At 54.0% G+C, this 14,901-nt stretch overlaps 1 protein-coding gene across 7 annotated transcripts in view; it reads left to right on the plus strand.

The window, feature by feature from the left end:
- Window positions 1-14,901, plus strand: part of LOC105494527 (solute carrier family 9 member A1) — a 76,015-nt gene that overhangs the window by 48,997 nt on the left and 12,117 nt on the right. For all 7 annotated transcript variants that reach the window (XM_071097882.1, XM_071097883.1, XM_011763027.2 and 4 more), the window contains 3 exons: window positions 6,405-6,865; window positions 11,223-11,473; window positions 12,839-13,056. In XM_071097882.1, coding sequence (XP_070953983.1) covers window positions 6,405-6,865; window positions 11,223-11,473; window positions 12,839-13,056 — 930 coding nt within the window. The remainder of the gene's footprint in view (window positions 1-6,404; window positions 6,866-11,222; window positions 11,474-12,838; window positions 13,057-14,901) is intronic.

The following is a 14,901-nucleotide window of genomic DNA, read 5'->3' on the forward strand; positions in this document are numbered from 1 at the left end:
TCTAGACAGTTACTACCCTCAAGGAGCTTATAGCCCAGTGATGGACACAGACACACCAACAGGTCACAGTAATGCAGAGTGAATTGTATTGTGCTTGGATTTTAAAGAAAATTACAATAGTAATAGGAGGCACCACACTGGCTAACATTGAGTACCATTATTGCTTGGTGCTCTTTATCCTTATCTCCTCTTGTACTCCAGAAACCCTCTGAAATAGGCTTTTACACAGATGGAGAAACTTTGAGGGGAGGGATGTAAAGTAACTTGTCTAAAGCCCCCCAGCAAGTTGTGGCTGGGCTCTCATTAGAACTCAGTTTTCTGACAGTGGGAACATAGGGCGGGGTGGCCAGTGCCATGTGTCTTTGTCTCCTCTGCAGGTCTGGCTGTGAACCTGCTGAGGCAGTGGCTGAGTCTGTCCTAATGTGGCTTTTCTTTCTCCCTGGTCCTCATAGCTGACATTGATGGTAGGAAGAATTAGCCTTGAGAATCAGACTCAAAAAGAGTCAGAGCCCTCCTGGACCCATGGGTCCTCCAGCCCCAGTGGACACCAGGGCTGAGTGCAGATCAGCCAGGCAGGGGCTGAACAGTCTGAATAGTTACCACTTCTTGCTCTACAAGTTTGGTAGAAAAGACTGACCCATCCTGGCTGAGTTAACTCAGGAGAGCTTCCTGGAGGGGGCAGCCTTAGAAGATAGGAAGGATTTCATGAAGTCTTTACTAGGCCACTAGACTAGAAGGGGAGCAGTGGGATACTTCCTGGAGAGGAGCTCATGGAAAGAAATACCTACCTCTGACCCTTTGGGAACTGCTTTGGGCCTCTTTAGTCCTAGGCTCACACACCCCTCAGAAACAAAGTGAGAATAAAGCCAGGGATAAAACGGTGAGTGGCCAGAACACACTCTGGAGCCAGACTACCTGGATTTGAATCTCAGTTACCAGCTATGTGACTTTGATCAAGTTGCTTAACCTTTCTGTGCTTCAGTTTCCTCATCTGTAAAATAGGGGGATGGTAATTGTGACTTCCCAGAACTGTGGTGAAGAGCAAATGGGTTAAGAAGCATCAGAGTGTGCTGCTGTAAACTGTAGAGTGCTGGGCTTTCGTTAGGAAGTATTAGCTTTCATTGCTGCAGTTGAGACTGGTTGCTGGGGCAGTTGAAGAGGGAGTTAAAGAAATGGAATCGTTGTGCAACTAGGAATCCCTTGGGACCTGGCCGAGTTGCAGCCCCAGAGCAGTCCTCAGGCCTGGAAGTAGGGCGACAGAGCCCTCAGTGTGTCCCTGGGTCCCTGGTGACCTGGCACTATGGGCCAAAGAGACCCCTCTTCCCAGCACTCTCCTCTGACTTCCCAGGCCAGAGGAGGGTTGTGGGAAGGGGGATCAGGCATGTCTGGTCACCCTGGCAACCCAGGGTGATGTGGGACAGCCTTGCCTGCTCCACTGAGCCAGTCTCAGCAGATGGGGACCGTCCGAGGAGATATAAATAAAACATTCTTGTGGTGCAGAGCAGCCGCAGGGGGCTGGGAACCCCCATCAATTGGAGGTTTGGTGAGGTGTCTGCTCAGCAAGAGTGTGTGTGTGTGTGTGTGTGTGTGTGTGTGTGTGTGTGTATGTGTGTGTGTTCGTTCCAGCTACCACCTACACTAGATAGAATGAAAAACACTCTCCCATCCCCCAGCCTCTTGTAAAAGGAGAGCCAACTCTGAACTGTGTCAGAGGGTTTGGCCTGTGGCTGTGCTTGGAGATGCCAAATTCCACACTTTTGTGCCTCCTTGTTCTGGGAGGACTGGACGTCCTCGAAGGAGGCTGTGTGGCTTGTGCACACCACAGGGCTTGGAGTGTCACGGACTACTGGGGTAGAACTGGACACATGATCAATGACAGGTCACTGGCTGTCTCTGTCTCCATTTCCCTGACTGTATAATGGAGAATTTAGATGCTCTCCAAGATCCATTCCAGCTCTCACGTCTCTGGTTCTTACTCTGTCTCTTCCCACCCCTGATTTCACCCTGGTGACATCACTGCTGCTGCATGTTTGGGCCCTGAAAGTTTTGCCTCATCTCTTGGCATCCTGGGATCTTGCCTCCATGCAGGGCTTTTGTCAGGGTTCCAGGGGCCCCAGCCATCCTTCTGTGCCCCTTTCACCACACCAGGAGTCAGCAAGCGCCTTACACTTTGTGGGGACTCTGCAGGGATGCAGAGTGAGCGCAGTTGGTGGAGTCAGGACGTTGGGAGAGGGACAAGCCAGCACAGGTCCAGGGGCTGCTTCCCACTTGCCTGAGCCATTGCTCCTGAAGGAGCCTCCTTCTGATGACAGAATCCCTTCCTCCCCCAGCCCTGGAAGTGCTTTCCAGTAATGTGCCTCCTACCCGTGGGCAGGGAGCCAAGAGTGGATCTCAGACCTTTCTCATCAGCCTGGCCCGGCCCGGCCCGGCCCTCCTCTCGGGTCCAGAGAGCCCATCAAGGCCTAGAGCTCCTTCAGCTCACTGAGCGCCAGAGCCAAAACAGGAAAGCCGGGGAAACCAGCTCCGGGAACATGGCTCCAGCCCCAAGTACTCTGGAGCTGGCTGAAGGAGAAAGAGGTCGCTGTGCTGTAGTCAGGAGGCGCAGGACCCAGTCGTGGTTGGCCTGGCTGAGTGCATCCAGCCTCCTCTCAGAGCTTGCTTTTCTTGTGTCCAATAGGAATGCCAGCTGTCTGTTCACCTGGTCATAGAAGCTCCAAGGGCTGGAATAGCATGGCCCTCCCCATTAGCTGCTCATGGAGGTTCAGAGTCTGAGTCACCTCAATGTCTTCAGTGTCCAATATGGCCTGGCTCAGAGAAAATACCGAGCTTTGAGTAAAGAATTAATTAGCGTTCTCTGCTACAGGTTTGAGACACCTAAGCTAGAATAGAGGTCCTCCCTTAGACACTGGCGAAGCGGCATAGCCTTGCCGACCTCAGCTTTGTCTTCTGCAAAATGGAGGCAATACCTATCCCAAGGACTGTGGTGAGAACTGAATGAGATGGTGTGTGCCAGGCTCCCAGCACAGTTGTGGCTCATGGGACACCCTCAGAGCTGAGGAGCCTTCTTTATGTTGCTGCTCTTGGCTTGTTTCACATGCCTGCCCCCTCCCCAGGCAGCAGCTGTGGCCAACTCTTCTCTGGGTCTCCCAGGCGCTGTCTGGCGATTTATGGGGCCAGGAAAGCTCTGTGGATTGGGCTGATGGCACAGAGTGGGGGTAGGAGGCATTTTTAGAGCCTGACCTCTTAGGTGGAGGTGGAAGCCATCATCTGCCTGCCCTGGACTCTCTTTAGACTCTGCCTTCTCCTAAGGCAGCTCTTGGTGCTCATGCCAGGTCAGGGGCAGGGAGGCTGTGGAGGGGGCCAGCATGCAGCTGGCTGGAGCTGGACTTCTGGCCTTGGGAAGGTGCTTTCTGGCCCCTGCCTGAAGGATCTCTGCTCCCCTAAATCTTCATCCTGCTTATCTCTCCTGTGCTGTACCTGTCTCCCCTCCAGCACACTGCAGGTCTTTGGGGTGTGGTGCCGTTGTCTTACCTCAGCTGCTTCTGCCTGGGTTGTCTGACTGATCTCAGTGGGTGCCAGGAAGAGAGACAGGAACCTGGGAGATGACTGCAGATTGAAGGCTATGAGAGAGGGAGGCACCAGAAGATTCCTGCCCTAACCTGGGCAGACAGGTGGTGGTCAGGGAATACTTCCTGGAGGAGGAGGCAGGCAGAGGATATGATGTCAGCCACATACAGTGGGGGTAGGGGCAGAGGAATGATTTCTAGAGAGGAACTAGACTAGGCGAAGGTCGGCAGGCAAAAGAGGATGTGGCTCATATGGGGCAATTGCAAGGAATTTGGCAAGGCTGAAACCTAAGAGTTGACAGTGGGGAGAATGGGACATGAGGCAAGACCAGATGACAGAGGCCGTGCTGAAAACGTGGGCTTTATCCTCTACAGCAAGAGAGACTTGGGCCCAACATGACTAGCCCTTCCCAGTGGACCAGCCAGCTACACACTGGATGTTGACTGGTGGACAGTACAAAGACTGGGGTACTTTTCAGCAAAAGAGGTGATTTCGGAATTATTTTCGCTTTTATTGATGTGGAAAGTAGATGAACAAAAAGTGACTTTTGGTCATGTCTATTTTGAAATCAGGAGAATGCACATGGTGCCTTCGAGGTCCTCTTGGCCTAGGATGGCGATGTCTTTTTTTCCCAATGTGTTTTGAGTGTCCCAGGGTGCTTGGCATTGTGCCAGGATTCTGGGCCTGGATAGTGTTCAGTGTGTGAACTTTTTTTTTTCTTTTCTTTTTTTTTTTTTTTTTTTGAGATGGAATCTTGCTCTGTTGCCCAGGCTGGAGTGCAATGGCGCAATCTCAGCTCACTGTAACTTCCACCTCCCAGGTTCAAGCAATTCTCCTGTCTCAGCCTCCCAAGTAGCTGGGACTACAGGTGCCCCCCACCATGCCTGGCCAATTTTTATATTTTTAGTGGAGACAGTGTTTCACCATATTGGTCAGACTCGTCTTGAACTCTTGACCTCAGGTGATCCACCCACCTTGGCCTCCCAAAGTGCTGGGATTACAGGCGTGAGCCACTGTGCCCAGCCAGCAGTGTGAACTTTGACTTGTCACTGTACTAGCACCGCCCAGATTCCTACCTGAGAGTAGGAAGGGCTTTGGGCATGGAGAGGGAAGTTCCTCCTCTGTCCCAAGGATCTCAAGAGTAAGTAATGAGAGCAGAGGCCTGGCCAGGCATGCAGGTTATCGGAAATCTTGGGTGATGTCCCAGCCCTCTGTATTTTCAAGTCAGCTGGTATTTGTTGAGCACCTCTAGTGTCCTAGCCCTGGGTGTATAATGATAAGCAGTTACGGGATCTGCCTGCACAGAGCTTGCAAGATAGGGAAGGGGAGGAGAAAGAGCCTTGCTTTTGTTTGTTTATTTATTTATTTATTTATTTTTTTGAGGCTGGGCTCAAGTGATCCTCCTGCCTCAGCCCTCCTGACTAGTTGGGGCTACAGGCGCACACCATGCCCAGCTATTTTTTTTTTTTTAAGTGGAGATGAGGTCTCCTATGTTGTACAAGCTGGGGTCAAATTATTGACCTCAAGTGATCCTCCCACCCCAGCCTCCTAAAGTGCTAGGATTACAGACATGAGCCACCGTGCCAGGCCAGAGAGAACTTTCCTCTTGAGCAAAGGGTCATGACTATGACTATGACTCTTGACTCTGCCACCCCTAGGAGCATGGTACCCAACATACAACTAGATGCTCAGGTTTTTCCACCTACTTTCCCCCCGCAAAACAAAACAAACAATAGAAACCACTCACAGGAGCTCAGGGTTCTCTGGTCATACCTGGTATTGAGAGAGGCCCCTCTCATGGGGATTTTTGCTACTTCTCAGCTCTGGGTTTGGAGCCTCAAGGTGGAATACAGCAGAGCGGCCTGCTGCTGGCCAGGACGCGGCCTGGGGAGATGGCTGGTGGGTCTCAGGCAGAAGGGTGCGTGAGGAGGCCTTGATGGAAGGGAAGGATAGGCGAGCTTGAATTACAGAACTGTGCAGTTTGATGGGAACTGGGGCATCAGACCTGGGTTCTATCTGGTTCTGCTCCCCATTTGCTGTGTGACTTTGGGCAAGTCCCTTCCCTTTTCTGAGCCTTAGTTGCCCCATCTTTAAAGTGGGTGGCATTGAGCTAGAAGTGGGATAGCAAATAGATTTTATCTCACCTGCCAAACCTGGTTGCCGTTGGCGTCCTTGAGCCATGTCTCAGGCAGCTGCCTGGACTCAGCTGGAAAGCCTACTCTTTTGCAGGTTTGCAGACCCCAGGCCTTATTATCCCCAAGTTCCTTCCCACGCTGGTATTCTTAGATTCTTCTGTGCTTTCTTCTGTCTCCTATGCCACTCCCCACCAGCTGGTTGTCTGCCTTCTGCTTAAACAGCTCCGTGATAGGGAACTGCCATCTTCCCTCAGACAGAATTATTAGATTGTTATTCCTCAGGTTGAGCTCAGATCTGCCTCCCTGAACTTGTGCCTGGAATAATGCCTTGGGTTCAGGCGTAGGTGATGCCCGTAGGTACTTGGCACGTCAGTAATCAATTTATAATTTCTGCCTTCTGGAGGCATATAGAACTGCTACTTGATAACATTTTATGACAGCGACAGAGATAGCATGTATGTATCCTTTGAAAAAAGTGCTTTAAAAACACTGTCACTTGGTTTATGATGGCAAACCTGTGAAGCTAGCATTGTCCCTTCCAGGCGAGGAAGCAGCGGCTCAGAGAGTTAACAGAGCAGCCCTCTGAGACCCAGCCTGTGCACCTCTGGCCAGCTGCACTCCTCATCCCCGGCCCGTCCCCAGCCTTCTGTTCTCCCGGCTCCTCCGAAAGCCCATGGCCTCCCGTTCTCTCGCCCTCCGCAGGTTTCCATGTGATCCCCACTATCTCAAGCATCGTCCCGGAGAGCTGCCTGCTGATCGTGGTGGGGCTGCTGGTGGGGGGCCTGATCAAGGGTGTAGGCGAGACACCCCCCTTCCTGCAGTCCGACGTCTTCTTCCTCTTCCTGCTGCCGCCCATCATCCTGGACGCCGGCTACTTCCTGCCGCTGCGGCAGTTCACAGAAAACCTGGGCACCATCCTGATCTTTGCCGTGGTGGGCACACTGTGGAACGCCTTCTTCCTGGGCGGCCTCATGTACGCCGTGTGCCTGGTGGGCGGTGAGCAGATCAACAACATCGGCCTCCTGGACAACCTGCTCTTCGGCAGCATCATCTCGGCCGTGGACCCCGTGGCGGTTCTGGCTGTCTTTGAGGAAATTCACATCAATGAGCTGCTGCACATCCTTGTCTTTGGGGAGTCCTTGCTCAATGACGCCGTCACTGTGGTGAGGAGGCCAGGGGCCATGCCCATGTCCAAACGGTACAAACCCGAATCCAGGCCCAGCAGTGAATCCCTCATCCGCTCGTTAATAACAGTAATAAAAACAGCTGGGGCCGGGCACGGTGGCTCATGCCTGTAATCCCAGCACTTCAGGAGGCCGAGGTGGGTGGATCACGAGGTCAGGAGATCGAGACCATCCTGGCTAACAAGGTGAAACCCCGTCTCTACTAAAAATACAAAAAATTAGCTGGGCGTGGCGGCAGGCGCCTGTAGTCTCAGCTACTCGGGAGGCTGAGGAAGGAGAATGGCGTGAACCCAGGAGGTGGAGCTTGCAGTGAGCTGAGATCTGGCCACTGCACTCCAGCCTGGGCGACAGAGCGAGACTCTTTCTCAAAAAAAAAAAAAAAAAAAAAACACACAGCTAAGGCCCATTTCGCCTTCCTGAGTGCCAGGCACCATGCTGAGCCGTTTGGCATGGATTATCTCATTTAAGTCCTCATGGCTGCCTTAGGAGGTGCTTATTATTCTCATTTTCCAGGGGAGGACACAGTCCCAAAGAAGTTAAATAACCTGCTGGAGTATGAACCAGTTTGTGATTGAACCAGGTCTGTCTGACTCCAGGGCCTAAACTCTTGGTTTTGCTAGGTTATATGCTCTCTCCTTGACTTGACTTGCTTTTTGTTTTTTAAGAGACAGGGTTTTGCCCTGTCTCCTAGGCTGGTGAAATGGTATGGTCATAACTCACTGCAGCCTCAAATACCTGGGCCTGAGATCCTCCTGCCTCAGCCTTCCGAGTGGCTAGGACTACAGGCATGCAGCACCACACCTGGCTAATTTTTTAAATTTTTTGTAGAGATGGGGTTTGACCATGTTACCCAGGCTGGTCTTGAACTCTTGGCCTCAAACAATCCTGCCTCAGCCTCCCAAAGTGCTGAGATTACAGACCTGAACCAACAAGCCTGGCCCGTCACTTGCATTTTGATGTGATCTTGGGCAAATTACTTTTACTCTCTGTGCCTCAGTTCCCTCTTCACAGACCATGTCCTCTGTGAGGGGTCTTTCAGCTCTCATGTTGGCTGTATCTTAAGTTAGAATTCGGTTTGTGCACAGTTTTTGGGCAGAGATTATGGAAAGGGACCTTGTCTCCAAAACATCTAGAAGGTGATAAGTAAAATAAGTTGGCCACTTGCTTGCTGTGCGACCTTAAGCAAATGCTATACCTCTGTGGCCCTCACCTTTTTTTTTTTTTTTCTGAGACGGAATCTTGCTTTGTCTCCCAGACAGGAGTGCAGTGTTGCAATCTCAGCTCACTGCAACCTCCGCCTCCCAGGTTCAAGCAGTTCTCCTTCCTCAGCCTCCCAAGTAGCTGGGATTACAGGCGTGTGTCACCATGCCCAGCTAATTTTTGTGTTTTTAGTAGAGACTGGGTTTCGCCATGTTGGCCAGGCTGATCTCGAACTCCTGACCTCAGGTGATCCACCCACCTCAGTCTCCCAAAGTGCTGGGATTACAGGCGTGAGCCACCGCGCCCAGCCGGCCTCACCTTTGATAGCTGCAAAGTGGCAGACGATTAGTGCTTTCGTTCAGGATCTGCACGTAGTGGCGCCATATACACCTGCACATGCCCTTCCTCCCAGCTGGTTTCCTTGGGAAACAGATGTGTGCATGTGCATATTCAAACATTGTGTTGTGAGAACACTTCCACCCCCTCCTGAGCTGTCCCCCTCAGAGCAGCTGCACTCACAGGAAAGCTCAAGGGCACATGTGCATGTCCAGGCCATGACTCCCTCCTCTGCAGCCCCAGCCCTCAGGAAGCAGCACCTCAGAGTAGAGACAGACTGTGGTGTTTGGCTGCTGGCAGCCTCAGCTTCCTGTTCCTACCTGGCCTCCTCATGAGGCTGGGTAGAGCAACAGCCTGGCCTGAGCAGGCAGGCCTCCGTCCTGGCTTCCTCTAGCACAGGCTGTTGCCCAGGGTTACCACATGAGCCTCAGTTTCCCCATCTGTGACATAGGGATTGCAGTACTCAGCCTGTCATCCTCCCAGGCTTCTTACAGGGTTACTTACGTTAGTGAGTCATACTCACTAATGTCTGTGAAGCCAGTGGGTGCCAAAGATAAAGCCCTCTCCAGTGGGATCTGGGTGTTGGGGTTCAGGTGAGCACTGCTGTGGAGCTTGGGGCATGGTTGCATCAAGCAGGTAACAGACCCAGCCACTTGTGGACCCACAGTCGTGTCTCCCAAAGGCAGTGGCAGCGGTGGTAGTGATTGCTGGTGTTCACTGGGTGCTTCCTGTCTGAATGTGTATTGCCTCATTTTTATTTATTTGTTTAGAGACAGAGTCTCCTTCTGTCACACAGACAATGTCGCCCAGGAGTGCAGTGGCACAATCATAGCTCACTGCAGCCTCAAACTCCTCAAATGATCCTCCCCTCTTAGCCTCCCGAGTAGCTGGGACTGCAGGTGCTGGCCATCACACCCAGCTAATGTATTTATTTGTTTGTTTATTTTGTAGATATGGGGTCTCATTATATTGCCTGGGCTGGTCTCAATCTCCTGAGCACAAGCCATGCTCCCTCCTTGGCCTCCCAGAGTGCTGAGATTACAGGCGTGAGCCATGGTGCCTGACCTGTGTTGCCTCATTTAATCTATACAGTAACTCCATGAGGTTGACACAGTTATATCCCAGTTTTTTGAGATGAGGAAACTGAGGGACAGAGAGGTTACATTAGCCTGATATATGATATAGCTGAGGTTCAAATCCGTAGTCTGAGTCCAAAGCCCAAGTGCTTACCACTGTGTTACTCTGCTTCTCTGTAGTTCCAGGGATAATAGCACCAGGCCGGAAAGGAGGACTTTCCCCTCTGTGCCCACTCCATGGGCCCATGTGGTAGACCATGAGGACCCATGAGTCCCCTCAGGCCAGGAATGAGTTTAGGTAGCCCACGGCTGAGCATGCCCCTGCTAAGAGGCTGTCTGCTGCTGGAGCCCTGCCCTATCCCCCAGACGGCTGGGGCCAGGCAGCACCAGGTCTGGCCAGTGCTCTGCATCTCCCCTTCCTGCCTGGCCCAAGTCAGGTCTTTCTGGAGCTCTGAGCATGGGTGTGAGTGCCCCATTTCCCAGAGAGTAAAGCCGGAGGCCGACCCTGAGCTACCTGGTCTCAGGTCTGTGCCCTAGACAGGTCACTCCTCACAGTCCATTCCTCCTGCTCCAGGTCCTGGGGGCTTTGGAGGGTTCCCTGTCATGGATCCTCAAGTCCTCCCCTCCCTTCCCCCAGGCCTGGAAAGTCCCTGCTGCTTCCTGACAGAGCTGTCTAGGACAGCCTTGAGCCAGGCAGCTCAGGGACCCAGCAACAGGCGGGGCAGACCCTCAAAGCCGAGCCTGCTGAGGAGGCCTCAGCCATGGCTGTCAGGGAACAAGTTCTGGGCCCAGTTCTGCTCCTGGGCTGGGGGCCCCCTGGCATGTTGTTTTACCACTGTGAGCCTCAGTTTAGCAAAGGAGCATCCTTGACCCACCTGCCTCACATGGTGGTTGAGTGTCGACTTGGATAAAGACCATCAAAGGGCTTTACAGTATATGAAGTGCCACTTAAACGTCTGATGGTAGGGTTGCAGTGACCATCTGTTTCCCAGTCCAGGAGACAGGGGCACCTTAGCGAGCCTCTAATTCCATAGCATCTGAACTTGGCTGTTCATTGCAATCCCTGGGGGGCTTGTTACATAGAGATTTCTTGGCCCTATCCCAGAGAGTCCAAGTCCAGTATGGCCTGAACATATGTATTTTCAGAAAGCTCCAGAGGTTAAGAAATCACCTTCTAGTTCGTTGTGTGAATGTCCCTTTTTTGTGCTGAAGGAGGGACTGAAACCCAGTGATGGGTATGACATACCCAAGGTCAGGCAGTGAGAGGCAGACTTGATAGCACCAGGTGTGGCTAACACTGCATCAGGTAAGGCTCCGAGCACTTGATTCGCTGATTTAGTCCTCACAGCAGTCCTAAAAGTTGGCATTATTATCCTCATTTTATAGACAGGGAAAACTGAAACACAGGATGAATTTGCTTCCTTTACACAGCTCAGGAGAGACAGAGCCAGGATTCCAGTCCAGGCAGTTTGGCTTCAGGGTCTTCACAGAGCTCCCCAGGGTCCACCCTTCACCAGTGTGGCACGTGGCCGGCCCAGAGCAAGCCCCGCAGCCCCAGGCTGAGGTTTTGAGCACCTCCTTGGCACTAGGGTTTCTCTGCTACCGTGTGGCCTCTTCTTGTGGCCATGGTTAACGGAGGGGACAGGATCGCCCAGGGTGGACCCCAGGGAGCCGTGGGGCCAGGGCCCTCTCCTCTCACCCACCAGCCTACACACCCTCCCCAGGTCCTGTATCACCTCTTTGAGGAGTTTGCCAACTATGAGCACGTGGGCATCGTGGACATCTTCCTCGGCTTCCTGAGCTTCTTCGTGGTGGCCCTGGGCGGGGTGTTTGTAGGCGTGGTCTACGGGGTCATCGCAGCCTTCACCTCCCGATTTACCTCGCACATCCGGGTCATCGAGCCGCTCTTCGTCTTCCTCTACAGCTACATGGCCTATTTGTCGGCCGAGCTCTTCCACCTGTCAGGCATCATGGCGTGAGTCTGCGTGCAGCAGGCAGTGGGCTTGGCAGGGTGGGGACGGGGACTGCCAGCTTGGATTCCCCAGGCTTGTAGGGTCACGGAGCTCCCAGGGCCCAGCCTTGAGCTCCAGGGATGAGACATGAGCTCCAGGCTCCAGACGTGCTTGGTAGCCATTTAAATGGCCGAGGGCATCAGTGGCTTCCTAGAAGAGGGGCACTTCTGCTAGGCACCCTGGGGTCCAGGAATCTGGAGAGAGCATTTCAGGCTATGAGCAGATGAGGAAGAGTGACCTGCATGAGGGCAAGCCCAGAGTAGATGAGAGCAGAGCGTTGGAAGCCACCAAGCTTCAAGCTGAGGAAAGCCACAGCCCTGCTACTTCATTTGTCTCAAAGGGAGTCCCCTTAGCAGCCCCAGTAGGAGGCTCACCAGGCCTGAGTCCTGGCGGTCCTGAGGCCCCCGCCAGGTCTGGAAATGGGGAGAATGGGGTGTGGAGAGGCAGTGAGGGGCGAACGTGTTCCAGTGCCGAGGCAAGGCAGAACTGGGGTTCAGGACCCCTGGCTCCCAGGAGCAGAGCCCGGGTGTGAGCGCTGGGCTGGGAGGACCCCGAGCTCCAAGCAGCTGCTTGGAACAAAGCTCCCTGTGGAGACCCCCATGCAGTGGCAGATGCCACCCTTGAGGGGAAGAAACCCAGGAGACCATGGGCCTGTGTCACTGACTCCTATTGGGTCAAGTGGCAGCGTGGCCTTGGGGCAAAGGTGCAGGCTTTGGAGTTGGACACAGTGTGGTTTGTGTGTCTTGCCTTTGCTACCTGCAGGCAGCGTGATGGGACAGGTGACTATTTCTCTTAGAATCAGATTTCTCTCTTTTTTTTTTTCTTTTTGAGATGGGATCTCACTCCGTCACCCAGACTGGAGTGCAGTGGCACAATCTCAGCTCACTGCAGCCTCCACCTTCTGGGTTCAAGAGATTCTCCCACCTCAGCCTCTCAATTACGTGGGATTACAGGTGCCCACCACCGCGCCCAGCTAATTTTTGTATTTTTAGAAGAGACTGGGTTTCACCACGTTGGCCAGGCTGGTCTCAAATTCCTGGCCTCAAGTGAGCTGCCTGTCTCCGTCTCCCAAAGTGCTGGGATTACAGGCGTGAGCCACCGTGCCCAGCCAAGATCACTCATTTTAAAAATGGAGGAATAGACCCGTGTCTGTAGGGTTGATGTGAGAATGAGTGGCAACAGGGTGTAAAGCACACAGCGGGCCCCTGGCCCATAGAGGAGCTCGGAACACAGGCACCTTGGTCATGGCCCCATTGCCCCTGGCAGTGGAGGGGCTCGGGCAGGTGCAGCTCGACGTGGAGCCCTGACCCCGCTCTTTCCTGCCCCAGGCTTATAGCCTCGGGAGTGGTGATGCGCCCCTATGTGGAGGCCAACATCTCCCACAAGTCCCACACCACCATCAAATACTTCCTGAAGATGTGGAGCAGCGTCAGCGAGACCCTCATCTTCATCTTCCTTGGCGTCTCCACGGTGGCTGGCTCCCACCACTGGAACTGGACCTTTGTCATCAGCACCCTGCTCTTCTGCCTCATCGCCCGCGTGCTGGGTGAGGGCCAGGGCTGGGGTGGGGGGGGGTGTGGTATGTGTGGGAGGTGGTGGGCTGTGGTGCTGTGTGCGTGGGGTGTGTAGTGCACTATGTGGAAGGGCCAGGCTATGTGGTGTGTGCATGTGGTGCAGTGTGGATTGTGTGGAGGGGCTGGGCTATGTCGTGTGTGTACGTGTATTGCGTGTGTGGTGTGTGTAGTGCATTGTCGGGGGCTGGATGTGTGTGTGGTGTGTATGTAGTGTTGTGTGGAGGGGTTGGGGGTGTGTGTGTGTAGTATGTTGTGTGAAGGGGCTTTGTATATGTGTGTGTGCTGTGTGGAGGGGTTGGGCTATGGTGCAGTGTGTGTGTATAGTGTGTTGTGTGGAAGAGCTTTCTGTGTGTGTTGTGTGTGTGTAGGGGCTGGGTGTGTGTGTAGGGGTTGTGTGTGTTTGTGTGTAGGGGCTGGGTGTATGTAGGGGTTGTGTGTGTTTGTGTGGAGGGACTGGGTGTGTATAGTGTGTTGTGTGGAGGGGCTTTGAGTGTGTGTGGGGGCTGGGGGTGTGTGTGAGGGGCTAGGGGTGTGTGTATGTAGTGCGTTGTGTGGAGGGGCTTTGTGTGTGTGGAGGGGCTGGGGTGTATTTGGAGGGTTGGCAATGTGTGTATGTCTGGAGGGGCTGGGTGTGTGTGTGTGTGGAGGGGCTGGGTGTGTGTGTGTGGAGGGGGCTGGGTGTGTAGGAGCTGGGAGTGTGTGGAGGGGCTGGGTGTGTGTGGAGGAGCTGGGAGTATGTGTGTAGGGGTTGGATGTGTGTGTGTGTAGGGGTTGGGGTGTGTGTGTGTGGATGGGGCTGGATGTGTGTGTGTGTAGGGGCTGGATGTGTGTGTGAAGGAGTTGGATGTGTGTGGGTGTGTGTGTGTAGGGGCTGGGTGTGTGTGTGTAGGGGCTGGGTGTGTATGTATGTGGAGGGGCTCTGTGTGTGTTGGGGAGGTGCTTTGTGTCGGGAGGAGCTGGGTGTGTCTGTGGAGGGGCTGGGGTGTGTGTCTGGAGGGGCTGGGGTGTGTGTCTGGAGGGGCTGGGGTGTGTGTCTGGATGGGCTGGGTGTGTGTGTGTGGAGGGGCTGAGTGTGTGTGTGTGTGTGTGTGTAGGGGTTAGGGGTGTGTGTGTGGAGGGGCTGGGTGTGTGTGTAGGGGCTGGGTGTGTGTGTGTGGAGGGGCTGAGTGTGTGTGTGTGTGTGTGTAGGGGTTAGGGGTGTGTGTGTGGAGGGGCTGGGTGTGTGTGTAGGGGCTGGGTGTGTGTGTGGAGGGGTTGGGTGTGTATGTATGTGGAGGGGCTGTGTGTGTGTTGGGGAGGTGCTTTGTGTCGGGAGGAGCTGGGTGTGTCTGTGGAGGGGCTGGGGGGTGTGTCTGGGAGGCTGGGTGTGTGTGTGGAGGAAATGGGGTGTGTGTTGAGGGGCTGTGTGTAGGGGCTGGGTGTGCGTGTAGGGGCTGGGTATGTTTGTGTGTGGAGTGGCTGGGTGTGTGTGTAGGGGCTGGTGTGTGTGTGGAGCGGCTGGGTGTGTGTGGAGGGACTGCGTGTGTGTATGTGTGTGTGTGTATGTGTGTGTGTGGAGAGGCTGGATGTGTGTGTAGGGGCTGGTGTGTGTGTGGAGCGGCTAGGTGTGTGTGTAGGGGCTGGTGTGTGTGGAGGGGCTGGGTGTGGGGGGTGGCTGTGTGTGTGGAGGGGCTGGATGTGTGTGTATGTGTGTGTGTGGAGGGGCTGGGTGTGTGTGGAGCAGCTGTGTGTGGGAGGGGCTGGGTGTGTGTGTGTGTAGGGACTGGGTGTGTGGGTGTGTGTGTGTGTAGGGGCTGGGTATGTGTGTGTGTGTAGGG

Source organism: Macaca nemestrina, chromosome 1 (assembly GCF_043159975.1).
Source record: "Macaca nemestrina isolate mMacNem1 chromosome 1, mMacNem.hap1, whole genome shotgun sequence".
NCBI lineage: Eukaryota > Metazoa > Chordata > Mammalia > Primates > Cercopithecidae > Macaca > Macaca nemestrina.